The following is a 23,663-nucleotide window of genomic DNA, read 5'->3' as shown; positions in this document are numbered from 1 at the left end:
GGTGTTGGTATACCTTTGCCGACCCTCTGCCCTGTGTTGTAGTACTGTTTCCTTTAAAAGGAAATGGCAGAAATTAGAGTTGCTTCTGAGCAGGAAGTGAATGCAGTTGCTCATCACTGCCAAATGAACCTTCTCCAAACAAGTTTGAAATCTTCATTTTGATGGTGACCCTCTTGGATTTTACACTCGCCCATTGTGATCTGATGTAGCTAAGTCTTCCAACCTTTGACTTTTTTCCACTCAAAGTAGGTTGGTTATCTTCCAGAAATTTTTTTTTGTAGTTATCTACTGAAGGTTTTAACATTTTATGTAAAATGCAAGTCATTGTGGAGATGCCAGTCTGAGCCTTTCTTTTTGCCAGTCTCAAGAAAGAGCTTCAGTACTTGTAAAGAATTAGGGGAGCTGTTGACTGGTTCACTTCGATGGAACTTTGCAAGGGAAAGCATGCTTTAAAAAAACAGTCGAATGATTTGACATAAAGTAGAATTTATGTTAAAAATTACTTGTGTGTATTAGTTATGGTTTCTTATTTTCTTGAATTTTAATTTTAATGGACTTGTATTTAAAATAGTTTTTAGGAAAACCAAGCTAGAAACCAGTTAAATGATTTCTTTCTCAGTGTGACAGTGCTTGGTTGTAGTTCATCTGTTATTACCTTTTGTCCCCCTCACCGTAAAACCTTCAAAAACACAGTTTGTTAACCTTTTTTGTGCGAGTGCATTTAATTTTTCCTTAATCTCAAGGTTTTTTTTTTTTTTACTATATAATATGAAAACAGAAAACCACCGTAAATTTTGTCTTTTTACAAATTTTAAGATAACTCATACTCTTCCACATAACCACCTTTAATGTGAATGTAGCACATTAGTCAGTATTCATAAAGCACTTTAAAGTATGTTGCATTCTTGACAATAATGTTTCCAGTTTTTTCATAAACTTACATTTATGAATATGAATATGTGTATGTGTGTACATGTGGGTGTGTGTATGCCATGGTATATATGTGGAAGATACAGGACTGTTAATGGTTTAGTGTGTACATGTGGGTGTGTATATACCATGGTGTATATGTGGAAGATACAGGACTGTTAATGGTTTAGTGTCACCTGCTTTTGCCTTGTACTGGGTGTCTGAATTTTGCTTTTATTACAGACTCATTTTACAAAGACAATTTAAGCTTATTTAAATAACTTCAAATTATAGGTATAATTTTTCCTTGCTTAGGAATGGATTTTTGTCACTAAGGAGTTAATTTTGTTAGTTTGTCTTGCAAATGTGTGAAATGTCATTGAATGCTGTTAATGAATGAGTATTATCGAAAATTCACGTAAAGCTATGCCATATTTAGGAACACAAGCTTCTTTCAAGATCATCTTCTCAATCCCAGTTAAAGGGAGAATGTAGAACAAAACCCCTGTTGGGAGAGAAGTGGGAAGAGGAAGCAGAGGTGTGTGGTGTGTCGTGGTCCAGTGATACTTGATAGCAGTGTTTGCCTGAAGTTAACTTGGTTTGATCTTTGTTCCTAGGAGCCCAAAGGACAGCCTTGTGATCTTTGAGTAACTGGTTTTAGAAATCTTGTTTGCAGAAAAGTGTCAGTCTAGCTCATTCTAGTTATTACTGCACAAAGGCAGGGTTGGGATACACTCAACATTTTATGCTCTGTGTGTGTGTGTGTACATATATAGGTATATACATATGTGTGTGTGTATGTATATTCATTTTGTGTATGTGTGTACATGTAGGTGTGTGTATGCCGCAGTATATATGTGGAAGATAGAGGACTGTTGATGGGGAGTTGGTTCTCTTTCCACTGTGTGAATTTTGGGATGGAAGACAGGCTGTCAAGCTTTACAGCAAGCACCTTTGCTCACTAAGCCATCTCTCTCTGGCCCTCTTTTCTTTTTTTAAGATGAGGTGTCAAATTCCTGGGCTAAAAGGATCTTCCTATTTTAGCCTCTAAAATACTGGGACTAAAGATGTGTGCTACTACTTTTTGGTCATTTTTTAATGTTTTTAATAGTTGTACAAGTTGTATGATATTCCATAATATCACCCTTCCATGAGGTTCTGATTTCTCATTTTTGAATAATACTGGAAGAATATGGATAATGCATTGAGTTTTCAATTTTTTCCCATTAGGCTTTTAGAAGTAGATTTACTGAAGGATAAGAACATTTTACAAGTTTCTTGGTTCATGTTGTTGCATTATTGCAACATTTCTAGAAGATAACCCTTTTAATTCAAATTGACCCAAATGAACTGTAAACTGGTGACAAATGGCTTAGTGGGTAAAGGTGATTGCTGCCAAGTGTGATGATGTACATTCATTCCTTGGGATATAAACAATAGGAAGGAAGAAATGGTTCCTGCAAGTTACCCTCTGACTCCTATACAAGCACCTCTGGCATGGATATGCCCCGCTCCAATAAGAATAATAAGTGGACTAGAAATTGATAGGAATTCTGAATTGTCTAAGCCTAAAAAGCAGAAAATGGTAACTCTAGGGGATCAGGAGTTTAGCATTTAGTGTTTTCTTTTAGCTCTTTAATATTTAACCTTCTTAATGCATGTTAAACTTTCCTGATGCATGTTAAAGTAGTTTTGTGAATAATGATACAAAACAGTAATACTAAAGTGACATTTTGATAAAATGCAAACAATCTTATTGATTAGAGCTCATGGAAGTGTTCTGAAACTTTTTTTTTTTTTGTGGTCTGGTAAAAATGGGGCAGATGCTTAAGAGTGAAAGTCAGTAATGGATGCAATAAACTTCACAAAGCAGTAATTGCTGCGCAATGACTTGTTCTATTTTTGGATGGCTCTGGATAGGCATCCTCATCCTGCAGCTGAACACTGATGATTCCTCTGTGAAACCACACCTCATGTACTTGACGAGGCTGTCTTCCTTTAGGTAACCTAGAGTCTAAGATTAAGTCAAGGAAGTGGTTTGAAAGAATGAAGAAAAATGCTAGCGGCCCCTTTGCCTTTCCCCTTTCTTACTGTTCTCTTAAAACATTAAATGGCATACACTAGTTGACTAGAGAACAATAAAATAAAAAGCTGTTATCCTAAATGTTCGAAAGGCAAGGGTGAGGTAATTATTTAAGGCAGAGTATGTGGTTCAAGAGAAAATATAAAGCAGCCAATTCAGGAATGATTTGATTTTGATAGTTATGCTAGTTGTTAAGAGTATTGACACCTGTGTATTTTTTTCTTTCATTTGTACGCATATGTGTCTATGTTTTACTGGGGTTTGAACCTAGTATCTCCCATATGCTATCCAAATTATCTACTGAGTGAATGTCCTCATATCTTTTTTTTTTTTTGCTTTTTCGAGACAGGGTTTCTCTGTGTAGCCCTGGCTGTCCTGGAACTCACTCTGTAGACCAGGCTAGCCTCAAACTCTTGAACTCAGAAATCCACCTGTCTCTGCCATGTCCTCATATCTTAAAAAAAAAGTTTTTATTTTTATGTGTGTGGTGGTTTTGCCTGCATGATGTATGTCTGTGTGCCATGTGTGTGTCTGGTGTTCTTGGCAGCCAGAAAAGGGAGACTGATCCCCAGAACTGGAGTTATATATATTTGTGAGCCACCATGTGGATGCTGGGACTGAAACTCTTTCCTCTGGAAAGAGCAGCTCTTAACTGCTGAGCCATCTTTTCAGTGCTCGCTCCCCCTCCTTCCTTTAAATTTTCAGTAAGGTGGTTTCAGTAAGGTGGTTAGGCTGGCCCCAAACCTTTAAAAAAGTGCATTTATTTATTTGTATGCATGTTTATGTGTATGAACATGTATACCCCACCCCCACTCACGTATATGTAGAGGTCAGAGGACAACTTGAGGGAGTTGTTCCATTCATTTTAACATGTGGGTTCCTGGGATTGAACTATGTTCATCAGGTTTATCAGCAAGCACTTTAACCTGTTGACCTTGCTGGCCCTGGCCTGAACTTTTGATCCTCTTTTTTTTTTTTTTCAGCCTCTCAAGCCACTGACTGCTACCTAATTTTATTTACCTTCATTGTGCTCTGGAGCCTGAGCACAGGATTGCTCATATTAGACAAGTACTGTACTCTGACTATAAGCCCAGCTTGATAGCTAAATTTCCTTAGTCTCTTAGATCCTGTAAGATGATTCTGAAAAACATGTGAGTTAATGGAACATTTTTTGTTGTTGTTGGTTTGGTTTGGTTTTCCCCCTAGAGCTGGAGGCCAATCCTAGGGACTTGTTTGTAATAGACAAGAGCCACATCTCTAGCTGTGGGATTAAAAATTAACTATTTTTAGTTTTAGTTTTCAGGACCAAAATTTGGAGTGATGATGGTAATGAGGTAGAAGCATAGGTAGTTTTTTATATCTATCCCAGGCTAGCCTCAAACCCATGATTTTCCTACCTTAACCTGCTGTGTGCTGGGATTATAAACATGTACCATCATGTCTAGCTTGGACCATGGCTCCTGATATCAGGATTATTACTTTTAAGTTTGCATAAGTTCGACTACAATAAATATAGTGGACAATATACATTATTAGATATTTTGCCTGTAAAAGTGATTCTCAGATTATTTATAGCTACGGCATTGTATGAATGACTTCAGTTTTACTTAGTAGTGTTAGTAAAGATGATATTAGAGTGCTGAGAGGTACTTACATACTTAGTAACTATTAAAGCTACAGTAAATGTTGTTACTACCACCCATTGGAGGTAGTAGAGAGAAGACTGGACAGCAGTGACCTTTTAATACCAGCACTTAGGAGGCAGAGGCACATGCATTTCTGATTTCAAAGCCAGCCTGGTCTGCAGAGTGAGTTCCAGAACAGCCAAGACTAACAGAGAAACCATGTCTTCAAAAACAAGAGACAGACAGAGAGAGAGAGAGAAAAGAGAAGATAAAGCAGAAACAAGATACTGTGATTGATAAACTTGAAAATTGGAAGCCTTTAAGCGTAAGATTGTGGCATTTTATATAAGCATATTGAAGAAGAAACTATAAACAGTAAAAACTATTGAAGTGGAAGCATGTCTTACAAGGTAATAAAGTCATTGTAGAATTGGAAGCAGAAGCACCGGCTCCTTGATAATAAACAGTATGTGTGTATTGAAATACACTTGGAAAAGAAAACCACACACAGTAGCTCATGACTATAATCGCAGCACTTAGGAGGTGGAGGCAGGAGGATCAGGAGTTTGAGGCAACTTCTTTTTCTATAAATAAGCTATATACATGCAAAATTGTCTGTGCAGTTTTGAGTCTGTGAAACTGAAATCCTCTGGATGACCTTTAACTTCAGATCTTCCTGTTTTAAATGCTGAGATTATAGGCTTGTACCTATATATGCACATGAGGATTTATGCAGTGTTGGGGATTGAAAACACAGCTCTGTACATGTTAGGCAAGCACATACCTACTTCACACCCCTAGCCTGGGAAGGATCTTTTAAGGCAACATTCAGTGAATTGGAATTTACTATTCTTGTTTTTGCCTCAGATGGCTCTCTTTATCTTGACTCATTGGGTATATAGGAATTTGATGCCCTTGTTACCTGAAAATAGTTTGTTCTTATATAGTGTGTTTGATATTTTTTACATTGTTTTAGTTAAGACAGGTATGCATATATATGTATATGTATTTATATATATATATATGCACACATGTATATGTGTGCACAACTTGTGTGTCTGGTGCCCTTGGAGGTCAGAAGAGGATGTTGGATCCCCTGAAATGGGAGTTGTGGACAGTTGTGAGCTGCTATGTGGGTGCTGGAATGGAATTTAGATCCTCTGTGAGAACTTTAAGTGCTGAGCCATCTCTCCAGTCCTGTGCATATATTACTGTTTTCAAGGCAGTATTTTCATCCGTCTCTGAAATTGTGATGCTTCCTTTTTTTTTTTTTTTTTTTTTTGGTTTTTCGAGACAGGGTTTCTCTGTGTAGCACTGGCTGTCCTGGAACTCACTCTGTAGACCAGGCTAGCCTCGAACTCTCGAACTCAGAAATCAGCCTGCCTCTGCCTCCCAAGTGCTGGGATTAAAGGCATGTGCCACCACTGCCGATGATGCTTCCTATATCTTACAGTTAAGCTCTTTTCTTGGTTAATATATAACTTTATGGATTGAAAAAGTAAAAACATCTACTTACATAAGTGTGTATGTGCCCATGTGCCTCTAGGTACATATGTGCACGTGAGAATAGTACCAGCAGAATCAGAAGCATTGGATCACCTTGGAGCTGGACTTGTCCTCCCTCCATTTCATGGATTTTAAAATCTGTAATGTCACAGATCAGTGAACCTACTAATTTACATTATCACACACTGAAGCCTCCTAAATTCCTCTGGTAGTAGTTTTTAATAACTGAATAAATACTGAATAAATAATACTCAGTACTTCCTTTTTCATCATATGTAGCATAAACCTTTACTAAATGCTAGATACTAAGTTACATAAATGCTAGTTCTACATTAAGTGATTTTTTTTTTTTTTTTGTGGAGTTGGGAGTTGAACCCAGAACCTTTAATAGATTGTTAGTACTAGCTAGGCTAGTATTCTAGTGCCAAGCTATATCTCAGCTCAAAATATGTGTTAGTTTTCAAAAAAATCATTTCTTTGTTGGGGTAGGGGATGGGCCAGATGTCCCACAGTGAACATTAGAGGTTAAAAGACAATTTGGAGAATTTTATTCTCTTTCTTTCACCATTTGGGTTCCAGGGCTCAAACTCAAATTATCAGGCTCGAGAGCCTTGCTGGTTACATGAGTCAGCTCACTGGGCCCAAAATATATATTTTAACAAACGAAGTCTTATATTCCACAGTTACAGGGAACTAACTCAATTGATAATCTAACTAAAAATTATTAACCAGTACTGCTTTAGAAAATACAACTTATTCTTACAACTGTTCTATGAAGTAGATACTAGAAATTATTACTTAATCTTATTTTACAAATAAGATAACACATGGGTTAAATAACTTGCCCAGAGTCTTGACATAGATACTAAGTGACAGAGTCTGGATTTCTACTATGTGTTTGATTTTAGTGTCTTTGGTTCTAATGACTACACTATGTCTGGCTTTAGAAATTTATATACCTTTGGCTAGTAAGGCAGCTCAGCAGGTAAAGGTACTTTGTCCACTAAGAGTGGAAAACTTGATTCCCAGGGTCCATGTCGTAGAATGAAAATGCTGACTCCTGCAAGTTGTCCTCTAATTGCAGTGCATGTGTGGGCATGTGTTTGTGTGTGAAATTTTAAAATGGAAAAATTTATACACTGAATATCAAGACCCTTTTTTGCAGGAGACAATCTAGCTTTATAGATGTTTCTGTCCTAATAGTTTATAAAATATGCTGTAGAATGTGTACAAAGAGCCCAATGAGTGATTTCTGTTGTGTTTGCCTTTTAAGATGGTGATGGAATTTCCTGACAATGTTTTAAATCTTGATGGGCATCAGAATAATGGTACACAACTAAAGCAATTTATTCAGGTAATGGTTTTTAAATAATTGTTTTCAGTCATGTATTTATATTTTTAAACCTTTTTTTTTTTTTTTTAATTTATATGAGTACACTGTAGGTGTCTTCAGTCACACCAGAAGAGGGCATAGTATCTCATTACAGATGGTTGTGAGCCACCATGTAGTTGCTGGGAATTGAACTCAGGACTTTTGGAAGAACAGTCAGTGCTCTTAACCGCTGAGCCGTCTCTCCAGCCCTTAAACCATTTGATATTTAGCTGTAATTTCTAATTTCTTTTTGTTGTTGTTTGTTTGAGCAAATCTCACTGTAGTCTGGCTGGCCTAGAACTTTCTATGTAGAGTAAACTGGCCTTGCACTCACAGAGATCTGCTTGCTTCTGCCCCAAATGTGCTGGAATTAAAGACTTGTCTCACCACACATTACCTGCTGCTGCTGCTTCTTTTTTTTGTTTTTTTGTTTTTAACCTAGGCTTTTGACTGGGTATTAATAGTACACTGAAGTTGATTTTATTTTTACTGTTGCAGTACATATAGTTATGTACTTGATTTATAGATTACTCGTGTGAAAGAATTGGGTTCTCTTCACATTTTACAGGTCTAAAAGTCTTTGATTTTTATCAGGTCATCTTTTCTAGTTTTTATAAGGTGTGCAACATTTTATTAAGAACTTGTTGGGGCTAGGGATGTCACTTGGTACCAGAGTATTTTCCCAGCATGTGTTAGGTCCTGAGTTTGATCCCCTGCCCCACCAATATATATATATATTTAAGGTCAATCCTACAATATGAATTTCTTCATTTTTATTTATTTAGACATAAGATACTTTTTAAATACTCAAAAATATATGATTAAGATAGTTAGATTACTTAAGAATTCTTTTTACTTTTTAAAGATCATTTTGAAAAGCTAGAGGTAAAAATGAAGAAATACTTGAATATTATCTTCTTATCTGTTTTTCTGGAAGTGTTAGTTGTCACATAACAGTTCCCTTCCTTAAGTAGAAGAAATTACTTATCAGGGTTTTGCCCATTTCTCTGTTGCTGTGGTTTCCATTCATTCTTCTTCCTTGTCATTACCAGTAGGTTACATTCGTGTATACTAACTTATTAGTTATTCATTGCAAGCCTGGTTCTTTCCCAAAGATAAAAGCCAACATTAATAAAAGAGTAGTTTTACGTCTCAAGGATTCTTCATTTTTCTTTTCCCTTTCAGCGACATAGTATGCTTAAGCAACAAGATTTAAGTATTGCCATGGTGGTAACATCACGCGAAGTCTTGAGTGCACTTTCTCAGCTTGTCCCATGTGTTGGTTGTCGTCGAAGTGTGGAACGCCTATTTTCTCAGCTTGTAGAGTCTGGAAATCCTGCCCTTGAACCCCTGACAGTAGGGCCCAAGGGAGTACTATCTCTGACTCGAAGCTGCATGACCGATGCAAAAAAGCTTTATACATTATTTTATGTACATGGGTAAGTATAGCTAATTAAGAAAAACGCTTTAATTTTAAACAACTTGATGACAATAAGGCCTTTCAAGGAGGGGAACCTCTTACTTGGTTAGAGCAGAGATTGAATTTAACAGTCTTATTGAGTAGCTGTTTCTGTTTTCATATTGAGAAAGGTATAAAGTAAGCAAAAAATAGTATATTAAGTATAAGTTACAAAGAAAACAGTAAGGTGGGTAACAGAATGAGTGGATTAAATTGATACAAAGAGTGTTGATCTGGCAATGCCCCTCTGATAAATGAATAAAGGCAGGGATCCTACATCTGTCTGGATGAAGGAACAAGAGGAATAGCAAGCAGGAAGGGTCAGAGGTTAGAATTTTTTGACATGTCTGAGGAACAATAAGAGCATGTTGGCTAGAGGCAGCTGAGTAAAGAGAACAGTAATAAAAGATGAGATCAGGAGAGCAATAAAGATTCAGTTGTGGTAGTTAGTGCCTTATAGGTCATGGTGAGGTTTTTTACTCTTGAGTACACAGGAAGCTTTGGAGAGTTTTGATAGATGAACCACATTGTCTCACTTGAAATTTAGCCTACAGTGATCTTTGTATTGAGAATACATGAAGAGAATACAAGGGTAGATACAGAAATTAAGAAATAGGTTGTTCAATGTTAAGTAGGGAATGTGATGTCGATTACAGGTGATAAAGATACCAAGAAATGACAGGATCCTGAAATATTCTGAGGACTGAATAAATAGGATTTTTGTATAGATAGATAAGGGAGGGATAGCTTTAGTGATGATTTTTAGATTTATGGTATAAAGTAGTATAGGCAGACCAAGGTACTTCTTTTCAAGACTAAGGGATTCCCCAGGACCCACATGATTTAAGGAAAGAACCAGCTCCCAAACACTCTCCTCTGACCTCCACATGTGCTTGAACACACCCACATACATGCATACATATATACATATATAAATGTAATTAAAACAGTTTTTTTGGGGGGGAGTTGGTTTTTCAAGACTGGGTTTCTCTGTGTAGCCCTGGCTGTTCTGGAACTCACTCTGTAGACCAGGCTAGCCTCGAACTCAGAAATCCGCCTGCCTCTGCCCCTCAAGTGCTGGGATTAAAGGCATGCGCCACCACCGCCTGGCTAAAACAGTTTTTAAATACAGCATGATTTCCTCTTACTGAGATGGGCACAACTAGGTAGTAGTTTTTCAAAGTTCTTTTGTATGTGTTAAGTTTAAGATGTCAACTGGATATCCACACTGTTTACTTATGTCATTTAGTGAGGTAGGAAAAGGGATTGAAAGACCAAACCCAGAGGTTCTTCTGTTTGGAGGTGGTAGGGACTTTCAATTTTTTTTTTTTTTAATTCATTTTAAAGTTCAAGAGACTGATTTAAGGCTTCATGTATATTAGGCAAGTACGATACCTCTGAGCTGTAGCTCCAGCTTGAAGAAGAAGCTTTCGAGTTTTTAAACAGGAATAACATAGTCTGATATTCTGATTTAAAAGGATTACTCTTGCTAATCGAAGCCTAGAATGTAAAAGGCAATGGTGGCAGTATGGAACCATTTCGGAAATTGTAGTTGCCTAAACTAGAGGTTGGTGGGTTGGGCAGGGGATATAAGTGATAGGATTGGAGATCTGTATAAAGATCTATGTAAAAGTTGATGTGCTTTGCTAATTGATTGTAGAATGTGTTTCTTTACCCATGAGCCATCCTGCCAGTCCAACATTGTATATGCATATAAAATTTCTGTGGTTTACCTCCCAAGGGTAGTATGTATTTACATAACATTTGAGGAAAGGAAGGAAGATGGGTGAAAGTCATGTGAGCAATGTCTAAAATACTAGAGTGTCAGACACACGGGAAGCTACCAGGATAAGAGTTGTAGTCTAGGGAAAGAGAGCACTGAGTAAAGTAAGTTCTTTCCAATAGACTAGCTAGGTATGGAGAGGGAAAATAAATGTAGACTGCTTTGGGTATTTACTATAGAGACAAAGTTAGGATAGGTGATGTCTCTGTAATACTGGTAAGTATGCCTTCTCACAAAAAAGCCGCTAATAGAAATTTTTAAAATTTGAAAGCGAAATGACAAACCTTTAATGGTTTATTTTTTACTAGGTCCAAACTAAATGATATGATAGATGCTATTCCAAAAAGTAAGAAGAACAAGAGGTGTCAGTTACACTCTTTAGATACACACAAACCTAAACCTTTGGGGTAAGTAGAAATAAATGTCAAAATGTTTCATTGATGTTAAGTATATTAATGTTAGTCCCATTTAGTGAAAAGGATAACATTGCTAGTCTTGTTAATTGGATTACATTCTAACAGATGTCAAAATAAGCATGTTCTTGGGTTCTGTGTATTGAAATTATATAAGGTCACTGAGTTAAATTTTTTTCTTTATGTTTCAAGAGATTAAGAATTTTGAAAAATTTATGTCACTAATTTTAAAGTTTTCAAAGTAGTAATATTACTTGATTTGTAACCATCATGTTTAAATTGTTTTTTGTCTTTCTTATTTTTAGGTCTCCCTAATTTATTAAGGATTAAAAAAAAGCCTTACTCAGTTATGGTGATGTGTGTTTGTGTAACTAATTTTCAGTTTTCTTGGTTGATATACAGTACTGGTTTGCTTCCATTTCCTGGCACAGTGCCACAATCTTTTGCTGGTTTGCCCCAAGTATTCTTGGGGAGGATAGAGTCAGCATGATTTACAGGGAGTTTGAAATAAGTTTTTATTTGAAGAAGAATAAAGTGATATAAAACTGTTCTGAGTTAAATATCTAAGTGTCACTGAAACCAGTTTATAGACGTTTTCTTTCTCTAACATAAAGACCCACATATCCAGGATTTCCTATGCCCAGGAAAAACATTTAAAAAATTTTTTTTTATCAGGACTCAGTGTGTAGCACACTTGGAAACAGAAACAGGTGAATCCCTATGAGTTGAGGCTAACCTGCTCTACATAGTACTAGGCCTGTCAGGACTATATAGTGAGACTCTGTCTCTCAAACAAAAAAAATCATGAAAGCTATGAGACACAGAAAATTAGAAAGACCATAAAGTACAGACTTTATTATTTGAGACAGCATCTCAGTATGTCAACTTTTAGCTAGTCAAGGAATTCCTTTCAAGTGATCCTCCAACCTCATACTCCTGAATACAAGTGGACACTGGAGGAACTCCTGCTGTCCTGTGTATCTTACTCAGATTCAGCACTTAACAAACATTGAATGAACATTTGTTTCATTCATCTGTTTGCCTTTTTCTTTGCTGAAGTATTTTAAAGAAAGTTAAAGACATCCTGCTATTCTCCAGTTACGTGCATCTCTAAAACGATGATTATTTTCTTTCATACCCACAATGGTATAGCACCTATCAGAAATAATTATAATAATTTTACACCCAGTTTAATACTCAGATTCCCTTGCAGTACTTAAAACTATCTTTTTGCATGTTTGTTGAGGTAGGATCTGAACAAAACCCATGTATTCCGTATCTAAATACTCTGAAGTCAGTGAACATCTGTACAGTTTATAGTAGTTCTCAAGCTATTTCATATACTTATGGAATGATGATGTTGTTACTGTGGTTGTGGTTGTGGAGACAAGGTCTCATGTAGCCCTGGCTGACCTTGAGTTTTTGGATAGTTTGTATAGTGGAAGATTACCCTGAGCTAATCCTGTCAGTACCATTCTAGTACTGAGGCATGGGCTAACTTACTGCATCTGTCTTTGGTACTTGTTTTTCTCTGTATTGTTAGAGGATTCCTCTCTAAATGTTCGTTTCAGTCATAATTTTCTCATTAGAAAATGAGCTAAACGATATGGCATAGTAAAAAGGTCTGCTTTTTGGTTTTGCTTTCTTCTTCTTTTGTGGTTCTTTATTGAAGAGTAATAAAAAGAAGTAGATAGCCCAGCACCTTACATACTCCCGTTCTCACTGCAGTTTTCCTGTGAAGACCAGTTCTTCCTGTTTTGCTTCAACTGCTACTCTTGTTCTGCAGTGACATGCTCTTTTGTTAGTTGTCTATGAGGCTACATCTTCATATCTTGTAGCTTAGAAAGATAAGTAAATTTCTATAAACTTCATGTTCTCTTTCAAGTACAGCTTCTCTACATGGAAAGTCAAATGTTTTTTGAAGGATGTTTATTGAATGTGAAATTAATATAAATGGAGCTAGTTGATCTTAGGTAGTGTGACTTAATCAGGGTAGCTTTAGTTATTCCCCAGTGTGTGTAGATGGTAGTCAGTGATTATTATAGTCTTGTTTAGTCAGGATACCTGAGTAGGTATAGTACTTTGAAAGGCTTCCACAATTGTTTGCTATTAAATCTTCATTTTATGTTTCTTCCCTGTTCCCTAGCCTCAGGTTTTTAATCAAATGTTTTTCCAAGGAAAGTGTACTCACTGGCTTCCAGCTTTATAAAGAACAATGGTTGGGTCGCCTTTACTGAGAGTGTTTTTTTTAGCTATGCAAATAAATCCTAGGTGGGTTTTTGTTTGTTTGTTTGTTTGTTTTGGGGGGGGTGGTCTGGAAGTTGTGTATCTGAAAGAAAGATCCAGGCCAGACTCATAGGCCAGAAGTTAGTGATTAAGGATACTTTGAGAAAACAGGATGTAAAATCATATAGAAAGAAAATAGAGCGAGAGCAGAGAATGGTGGGAGGTTTCAGTTAACCAGAAGAGTATGGCTAGCTGGGTAGGATGGGTAGGAGGAGGTTGAGGAGAAGGTTGTTTGAGATTGGTCTGGTCAGAGTAATGAATGTTCCTTAGTCACTGAGGAACCCAAAATAGATACTAGTTTAAGAGCACAGTTGATGAACAGACCTGGTGGTTGAGTGGATAGAAATGGAATACAAGGTTGTAGTGTGTTAACCCTTAAATGGAAAGTAGAGGAGTAGGAGAAGGAAGTGACTTTGAAATTCTTCAGAAAGCATGCTTTAAAGGAGTCATCCAAGGCCTAGGCCTAGATTCTGATTTGAGTGGTAGGTTATTTAAAAGTTAACTATCAAAAGATATGAGACTCGAGACAGAGGATTTAACATGCAAGATAGAGCAGAAGTTTACGTTTCATTGTCAAAGTTGGTAGCACTGAACCTCAGTTTGACCTTTTCCCCTTAGTGGGATTAAAGTGCTGACTTGTATAATGACATGTTAAGCTGAGAGTTGAGAAACACTTATTTAGCTATGAAAAGACACGGGTTTTACCATCTTAAGCAGGCATGACATTGAATTTCTAGGATTGTAATGAGACCTGCAGAAGATTAGGCAGGAGCCAGTTCAGAATTAGTGAAAAATCTAGAAGACTGTCCTTGCATGGAATATAGACAGACATTTCTGTAGGAATGCACATCTGCCACACAGCAAAATGCATGACCAACGTCACTGAAACTAGTCTGGGAGGAGGGTCTGGGAAGTTATCAGTACGTTCACAGAAATGATGTGTGTAGTACTTGCTACTTACCTAGGCTATTTAGAGTGCATCTTAGTATGCTATTTTTATTAAATATAAACTTATGTACTTTGTTAGATTAATATGTGACTTTCATGGCTACTTGGAAATCAAAACTAGATAAATTTTTGTTGCCAGAGCTAGCTGTAAATAAGAGTGACTTAACTATTTAACAATCACAGTAAATAAAGAAATTTCAATTGGTTAAAGATTGATCCATGTTTAATAGGTGAAAAGAACATAACGTTTTAAATGCCATTTGGCTTTAGAACATTTGAAGTATATTTGCCTGTAAAATGCTTAATACATAAATGAATTTCTATTTTTATAACTGTAAATAATGTTAAATTATATCAAGTAAACTTGATAGTCAAGTGTTTGTAAATGTGTGAAACACATTAAGTAACAATGTATTATGGTTAAATATATTATTCATTCAAATTTATAGATTTATCTACTAATATCTTAATATGTTAAAGAATTGATGATTTTAATATAGACCTTAGAGATGATTTCTTCAGATTATCTCAGTGTCACTAAGCTTTGTACCATACTGTACTGCAGTGAAGGGAGCAGTAGCAGTGTCAGTTCAGAGAAGTTAAGTACAGATAAGAGAAGTAGTGAAGACCACAGGAAGGACAGCAAGTGTAGGATCATTTTCCATTATGGACCTTTCCAGGGAACAGCCAGGTAAAACCAAGCAATCCTTTATTCTGCCTTTTTAAACCTTTCACCTCATGTATGCCTCCTTTTCACTAATATCTATTCTTTTTACAGAGGATGTTGGATGGATGTTTGGGAACTCATGTCCCAGGAATGCAGGGATGAAGTAGTTTTAATTGACTCTAGTTGTCTTTTAGAAACACTAGAAACATACCTTCGAAAGCACAGGTAAGTGCAAAAGTCATTATGATATAGTGGGGAAGGTATCTTAGATGTTAGTCATTCCGAGTAGTCTGTCACTGGCTTCTTTAGTGTAATAGTATTCCAGTTGTCCTGTTAATACTTACCTGTACTAGGAGTCATGGTACACAATTTTTTTATGAGGTGGCTTTAGAGTGTTAGTCTTCTTGTCTCTTTCTTTCTTTTAAAGATTTATTATTATAATTATTTGCTTGTTTTTTTTTTGTTTTGTTTTGTGTTTTTTGTTTTTGAGACAAGGTCTTTCTATGAGCCCCGGCAGTCCTGGAATTTATTATGTAGATCATGCCTGCCTCTGCCTCTTGGAGTGCTCGGGTTAAAGGCATGTACCACCACAGCCAGTGTTTTTATTTAAATTTTGTGTGTGTACGTGCTTGTGAGTACGTGTGTGTGTGTGTGTGTGTGTGTGTGTGTGTGTGTGTAGCTTGTAACCAGCTTGTGTAGTTTGTAACCAGAGATGTTGGGACCCCTAGAGCTGGAGTTGTAGGCAGTTGTAAGCTGCCTGACATGAATGCTGGGAATCAAATTCCGATCTTCTGCAAGAGTAGTTTGTATTTATTCTCAGCCATGGAAACAGTTTCTCTTGTTTTTGTCTTTTCTTTTTATTTATGTGTGTGTATATGTGTGTATTTATTTACTATTTGTTCTAGATTGTTCTTTCATGAGGCACAGGTTGACTGAATCTATTGAAGTATAGTTAATCACTTTAGAAAATATAATATTCCTGTTTTTTTAATAGAATCATGTTTGATAAATTTTCAAAATTAAATTAGCAGGTATTTGGCCTAGAGTTGTGGCTCATTTGGTAAAGTACTTGTCTAACATGCATGAGACTCTGGGTTTGATCCTTAGCCCCAGCATAAATTAGGCATGGTTAAACTAGATTTTAATCCCAGTACCTGGCAGGTAGAGGCAAGATGATAATGAGTTCAAGGCAGCCTGGGATACAAAAGACCATGTTTCACCCCAGAAAGCTTTTTATTTTCTAACTTGAAATATTTCTTCTGTGATTATTTGTCATGATCTTTAAATAGAGTTAGAATATATTTGTTTCTTGTAACCTTGTATTTTTCTTTGTAGAATACTATTACAAAAAAATTTTCTAAGTGCCCTCAGCATTTGGAATCCCTTAGGAAGGAGAAAAACTGGCAAAGGAACCATCTAGCTATTATTGGAACCATCTAGCTATTATTGTTTTTTTTGTTGTTGGTGGTGTTCTTATTGGGACGGGTCTGTTATTACAAATCTGTTAAATTTGCCTTTGGGTTAACTTTAGAAAAACAAGAATTATAGCCTGGTTATAATCTCTCGGGTTATAGCTATGTTTTTAATCTCAGCTCTTGGGAGACAGGGGCAGGCAGATCTCTGAGTTTGAGGCCAGTCAGTTCCAGGCCAGCCTGGTTTACAGCGTGAGTTCCAGGATAGCCAAGGCTACACAGAGAAACCCTGTCTTGAGAAACAAAAAACAAACAAAAAGAATTATAAACACATATGTGCTAACTAAATGGTCATGAGCTAATGAACTGCATACTCAATTCCTTTTGTTTTTTAAGTTATAAACTTTCTCATTTTTGTCTTTTTGATTGTGTTTTTAGATTTATTTATTTTATTTCTGAGTACACTGTAGCTGCCTTCAGACACACCAGAAAAAGGCATAGGATCCCATTACAGGTGGTTGTGAGCCACCGTGTGGTTGCTGGGAATTGAACTCAGGACCTCTGGAAGAGTGGCCGGTACTCTTAACCTCTAAGCCATCTGTCCAACCCCCTTTGATTGGTTTTCAAAAAGTAGACAATATATTGATGATTTGGATTTGAGAGAGGAGAATAAATGATATGTTTGTCCTTCTGTGGTCATATAATAAACTAATGTCTTAAAGTTTCCTATATTTTGGCTTTATTTTAAATAAGGTGATATAGGGTATTTTATAAATACCCTAAGAATGAGAAGAAATTTTGATTAGAAGAGTAATTTTATATGTAGGCAAGAAATTGAGACTGCATAGAATTTGTTTTACCCATTAAAACTTTATGACATTTCTTTTTTTGTTTTGTTTGTATATACTAATGTTTGTACATGAATACATATGCCAAAGCTCTTGTTTGGTGGTGAGAGAACAGGGGACTCACTTCTTTCCTTTCACCTTTACATGAGTTCCGGGTTTGAACTCTGGTTACTAGACTTTCCGGGCAAGAACCTTTACCACTGAGCCATCTCAGATTATATTATTTTATTTTATATGTATGTATATGGGTTTGAATGTATGTTTGTGCACCATGTGTGAACATGTGCTTGTAGAAGCCAGAGGAGAGTGTTGGGTTCCCTGGATATGGGTGCTGAAAAACAAATTTGTAATACTGTAAGAGCAACAAACGTTAACTTCTGAACCATGCCTCAGTTTTTAAGAAAAATACAGTTGGTTTTTGTTGTTTTGGCTTGGCTTGGCTTGGCTTGGCTTGGCTTGGCTTGGCTTGGCTTGGCTTGGTTTGGTTTGGTTTTTTGAAACAGGATTTCTCTGTGTAGCCCTGGGTTATCCAGGAACTTACTCTGTAGACCAGGCTGGCCTTGAACTTAGGGAGATCCACTTACCTCTGCCTCCAAAGTGCTGGCCACTTTAACCAGCTAAAAATAATTACAGTATTAGAACAGGGTTTACTATGGGATTGGATTAAATTGTGAGGATTGACAACATAGTAACATTTACTTAGGATTATATTTGACAGTATAGTAATGTCAGAATGTTTGCAGAGCCTTAAAGTTTTCCTTTTAGTTGTTGAAGTGTAATTTGTTTCACTTGCTTTCTAAATATTTACTTATTTATTTTATGTATATATGAGTACCCTGTAGCTGTCTTCAGACACACCAGAAGAGGGCATTGGATCTCATTACAGATGATTGTGAGCCACCATGTGTTTGCTAGGAATTGAACTCATGACCTCCTGAAGAGCAGTCAGTGCTCTTAACTGCTGAGCCATCTCAACAGCCCATAGTTTTAATATGTGTATCTTTAATCTATTTTGAGTTAATTTTTGTATTTCTGTACGTACATTTTTCAAAGCATTAATGATGTAGAGTGATCTAATGTGACTTGTCAGTCTTACTGCCGCCTAACCTTGTAGGCTTAGAAAGCCTCTCTGTTTCCTTAAAAATAATAATTATCTTCTCTTGGGCCAGAAAGACCTGGATGTAGTAAAAATAACACATGATAGTGGCAAAGATAAAGTAGTAAGACGTTTAAGACAGAAATAATAGGAGATTGGTTGGTATCACCTATACTTGCTGCTATTTCTGTCTTCTGGTGATGCAGAGGCAGGGAGATTGTACAAGCCCAAAAAATCAAGAACAGCTTAAGCAACGTAATTAGCCTCCCCACCCCTACTGTGTGTACATGCTATGTGCGTGTGTGTGTGTACAGTTACACATTATCATAAGGACACATGTAGGGGCTAGAGGTTAATATCAAGTTTCTTTCTCTATCGATTCTCATTCCCTCTCCTTTTCCCTCCCAACCCCCCCCCCCCGGAAGCAGGGTCACTCACTGAACCTGGAACTTGGTTTGGTATTTTGTTAGATTAACTAGTGGGTAAGCCCCTGAGATTTACCTTTCTTCCCCTTTAACTCTGGGGTACAAGTACATGCTGCCAAACTCATCTTTTTATATGGGTACTAGGGATCCAGACTCAGGTCCTCATGGTTACACAACAAGTTCTTTACTCACTGATTCATTTCCTAGGTCTCCCTTGCTCTTCTTTTTAAGATTTATTTTGTTTTTAGTTGTGTTTATATGTGTAGGTTTGTGCACATGAGTGCAGGTACCTACAGAGGCCAGAAGAGAACATTGGATCTCCTATAGCTAGAGTTACAGGCATTTTTAAGCTCCTTAGTATAGGTGCTGGGTCTGAATTCAGGTCCTTTTGAAAGATAAAGATGCACTGAACCCTAGAGCCATCTCTCTAACCTTCCACAGACAGTGTTTCTCTTTGTAGGGATCGCTGTCCTGGAACTCACTCTATAGACCAGGCTGGCTTGGAACTCACTGCCTCTGGATTTGTCTGCCTCTGCCTCCTGAGTGCTGGGACTAAAGGCATGCAACCACCACCTGGCAAGCCATCTTTTATGTTGTTAAACTGTTTCTTCTCTCTTCTATGTTATACTTTAAAAAAATTTTTTTTTTCAGGCAACTTAAGTCAGGGTAGAAGACACTGAATTAAAAGAATCTACAAAAGATAATGAAAGTCGACTATAATAGTTGGGTTCATATTTAATCCAGAACTAGGGAGAAGATGGAATTAACTGAGGTTGAACCTAGGTGTTTGTCTGAGTGATCGTTTTTAACTGAAGTCAGAGAGGATATACGAAGAGAACTGTGTTGCCCTGGAACACAGTGTAAGCAGCTGTCTACTAGGTGTCTCTCGTGTCTCACTATTTTACATTGTAGGTTAGCCCTCAGGCAAGAAGAGTAGGATCTTGGTCATGAATCATCTTCATAAACTTGGCTGAAGCCATGGATGTATGCACGTGGTTGCAGTAACCACAGAGTTTCCTTGAAAAATGAATTTAAGTCAAGAAGAGTCAATTTTGTTGTTGTTGTTCCATCACAGCAGCTCTCTTCTGACAGCCGATTAGTAATATTGTAAGCCTTGTGGTTTTATCTATCCAGATTCTTTCTTGTTTTGGGATTCAGAAATAAACTAGGTTCTGTGGGTCGTGGTGGTATATACTAATTTTTGAACACTCAGGAGTCTTGAGGCAGGGGATCATGTGGGTTTTATGAAACAAGCATATACCTGCCTTAAGCCATGTTCTAGTTTAAAATCATTTCTAGTTGACAAAGCTGCTTTCATATGATCTTTAAATTTGTGTTTAATGTGGATATTTTTACTTTGTTTATTTTTATTATTTTTTAGACTTTATAATTCTGGCTGGCCTTGAACTCTCAGAAATCCATCTGCCTCTGTAGTCATACCCCATTCTTAATTTTGAGGGTTTCTGTTTGTTGTCTTAAAACAGGTTTTGCACTGATTGCAAAAATAAAGTCCTCCGAGCATACAATATCCTCATTGGTGAACTTGACTGCAGCAAAGAGAAGGGCTACTGTGCTGCCCTCTATGAAGGCTTGCGATGCTGTCCACATGAGCGACACATACATGTTTGCTGTGAAACAGACTTCATTGCACATCTCTTGGGTCGAGCTGAGCCAGAGTTCGCAGGAGGGTATGAGTATGTAGTTTGCTAGAATGGGCTATCTAGCGCTTTGCTTCATTTTATTACTCAAAGTTTATTTCTGTCACCTGTGCCTCACTACATACGTGTACAGATTAAGGTATGCTATATATAGATGATGCTTTCTTAATTGAGTGAAAATACAGGAAAAGTGTTCTGGTGTTCGGTTTAGTCCTCTACGCCTTGGTTTTGGAGAAGGGGTGGGCTTCCATTATACATTATCATTTTTACTTGAAAATGATTGAAATGAGTATTTCTCCATGCATCCTGCTTTATCATATTTAGATTGTATTCACAATGGTGATTTTTGCAAGGAGTTAGGGTTTTTTGCAGCACGGGGGTTAAAGAAATGCTTTAGTGAATGTAGTTCATTGACTATATTATATAATTATTAAATTATAGAAGAGCCTAAATTAATATCTCTGGCTATGCTATGAAAATGAAATTAGAATTAGGTTTTTCATAGACTACATCAAACCCATTTTTCCTTTGGATTTTATGTGTGTCTCAACTCTCTTTTGAGTTCTAGTTTCATCTAGCAGTTTTTTTAGTTCAGAAACTCGCTGTAGTAATGTGAATATTACTTCTACTAGACTGGCCCTAGAAGGCCTTTGCCTATGATTGAATCCTTTGGAATTGCCTTGTTTTCCCCATTCTTCCTCAAATCATCTTACCAATGGACTAAAAAATAGTTGACATTTTGCTGGAAGTTGAAATGAGCCTACCATATCTACTATGAGGGAAACAGTTCTTAGGGCACCTCTGGGTCCTAAGACTCATTTCCTTAGAACCAGTTCCTGAATTATCCTATCTTTTACCAGTATTAAAATTCAGTTTTACTTGTATGTATAGTTCTCATTGGTGAAAAGTGTGTGTGTGTGTGTGTGTGTGTGTGTAAATGTGTGATTTGTCAGACTTTAAAATCTGAATTTTCAGGTTTAACTATTTCAGTTAAAACACTAAGAATTAATGTTTGATTGTCCTGAATAGGCGAAGAGAAAGACATGCTAAGACAATAGATATAGCTCAAGAAGAAGTTCTGACCTGCTTGGGGATTCATCTTTATGAACGACTGCATCGGATCTGGCAAAAACTCCGAGCCGAAGAGCAAACGTGGCAGATGCTCTTTTATCTTGGTGTTGATGCTTTACGTAAGAGCTTTGAGGTAAGTGGATCGATCACTTCTGACTGGGGTTTATTAATCATGGGCCTAATCTTTTGGATTTTTTACATTCAACTTTGTTTTTAATGATAGATGACTGTGGAAAAAGTGCAGGGTATTAGCCGCTTGGAACAACTTTGTGAGGAATTTTCAGAGGAAGAACGAGTTCGAGAACTCAAGCAAGAAAAGAAACGCCAAAAACGGAAGAACAGACGAAAAAATAAGTGTGTGTGTGATATTCCTACTTCCTTACACACAGCAGATGATAAAGCAGTAAGCCAAGAGAAGGTATGTGTTGTTCTTGCTTTGAGTGGAAGTAAGACTGTAGATTTGCGCATTTTTACTGTTTTTTAGCTATTAGGTCTTGTCATTTATATGACTTTTTCTCTAAAATCATGGGTATATCACATTTAATGTGTGCATTTGTTGCATAAAAGCAGTGTGCAGAGTTGCATAAAAGACAGTTGTTTCTTTATAGCAAAGTCAAATATGGAATATTTTCTTTGTGACTGACCTTAGATCACTTAACCTTAGAACTCCTATCTCTCTTTTTTTTTTTTCTTTCTTTTTTTTTTTAAAGATTTATTTATTTATTTATTTTATTTATGAGTACACTGTAGCTGTCTTCAGACACACCAGAAGAGGGCATCAGATCTCATTACAGATGGTTGTGAGCCACCATGTGGTTGCTGGGATTTGAACTCAGGACCTCTGGAAGCGCAGTCAGTGCTCTTAACCGCTGAGCCATCTCTCCAGCCCCCAGAACTCCTATCTCTTAAAGTACCCAAACTTTTTTCGGGATATACTTAAGCAGTATTTACTGTAGTAAATATTAAACTAGTAAATATCTAGGGATACCATAGACCATTTAGAAAATTGTAAGCCCACTCTATATTAATTCAAAAAGATTTTAAAACTATGTCAACATAGTGAAACCTCATCTCAGAAAAAAGTATTCTGGCCTTTTGTTTTGTTTTTGTTTTTGTTTTTGTTTTTCGAGACAGGGTTTCTCTGTATAGCCTTGGCTGTCCTGGAACTCACTCTGTAGACCAGGCTGGTCTCAAACTCAGAAATCCACTTGCCTCTGCCTCCCAAGTGCTGGGATTAAAGGTGTGTGCCACCACTGCCCGGCTTTTTTTTTTTTTTTTTTTTTAATTATGACAAATGCTGCAGATTTTGTTTTTTGTTTTGTTTGTTTGTTTGTTTTTTAAGTGACAAATTGACTTTTCATTTTGGGAGAAGTACCTGCTAAATTACACAAGTTTGAATCAACATAGTTTGTCTCAATCATCCTTGGAGGTGAAATTGTTATTCTTAATTCAGCTTGCAGCTTAAATAATTGCCAAAGGTAGGGTATGGGACAAAATATTTTTGCTTAGTGTTTAACAACTAAGGGGATACAATAACTTCGGTACATTTTGGTTGCCCTAGTCTTGACTTACTAAAGCTGGACTAGCAGTGTCTTAATACAGTGAAAAGGAACATAGTAACATCTAAGTATTATGATTAAAAACATTTTGCCTCTAGGGAACTTCTATGGGGTAAGCAGACACAGAGCATTGATAGCCTAACATACTTGATACTGTTTAAGCTTTTTTTTTTTAATTTAAAGTATTATTTATCCATTTATTTGTTCAGTTTCGCTTTATTTCTCTCTCCCCCCTCCCCCCTCCTGCTTTGGCACTCTGTTTTCTGGTGATTCATAGGGAAGTTGCTTGATAGTTTTTCTCTTTTTAGTTTGTATTTTTTGTTTTGTTGCTTTGTTTTTCAAGACAGGGTTTGTCTGCTTAGCCCTTGCTGTCCTAGAACCCACTCTGTACACCAGGCTACACTCAGAGAGATCCACCTGCCTTTGTCTTCCCAGTGCTGGCATTAAAGACATATAGCACCACTGCCGGGCCTACTTTTTTTTTTGTTTTTGTTTTTGTTATTAATGTATTTATTTTGAGGTAGGATCTTACTCTGTAGCCCA

The 23,663-nt window shown here is 36.8% G+C and overlaps 1 protein-coding gene across 5 annotated transcripts in view; it reads left to right on the top strand.

Annotated features, from left to right (window-relative positions):
- Ggnbp2 (gametogenetin binding protein 2) overlaps positions 1–23,663 on the top strand; it is a 29,967-nt gene that overhangs the window by 1,583 nt on the left and 4,721 nt on the right. For 2 of the 5 annotated variants that reach the window (XM_028772270.1, XM_028772271.1), the window contains 7 exons: positions 7,397–7,477; positions 8,681–8,934; positions 11,046–11,144; positions 15,163–15,276; positions 20,317–20,520; positions 21,520–21,694; positions 21,785–21,979. In XM_028772270.1, the coding sequence (XP_028628103.1) occupies positions 7,397–7,477; positions 8,681–8,934; positions 11,046–11,144; positions 15,163–15,276; positions 20,317–20,520; positions 21,520–21,694; positions 21,785–21,979 (1,122 nt within the window). Of the gene's footprint in view, positions 1–7,396; positions 7,478–8,680; positions 8,935–11,045; positions 11,145–14,949; positions 15,076–15,162; positions 15,277–20,316; positions 20,527–21,519; positions 21,695–21,784; positions 21,980–23,663 lie in introns of all 5 variants that reach the window. The other 3 variants (XM_028772268.1, XM_028772269.1, XM_028772272.1) reach the window with 2 other exon arrangements.

The sequence above is a fragment of the Grammomys surdaster genome, unplaced genomic scaffold (assembly GCF_004785775.1).
Source record: "Grammomys surdaster isolate TR1022 unplaced genomic scaffold, NIH_TR_1.0 213, whole genome shotgun sequence".
In the NCBI taxonomy this organism is placed as follows: domain Eukaryota; kingdom Metazoa; phylum Chordata; class Mammalia; order Rodentia; family Muridae; genus Grammomys; species Grammomys surdaster.
The sequence above is the reverse complement of the archived record's forward strand: the minus strand, read 5'-3'. Positions and strand labels throughout refer to the sequence as shown.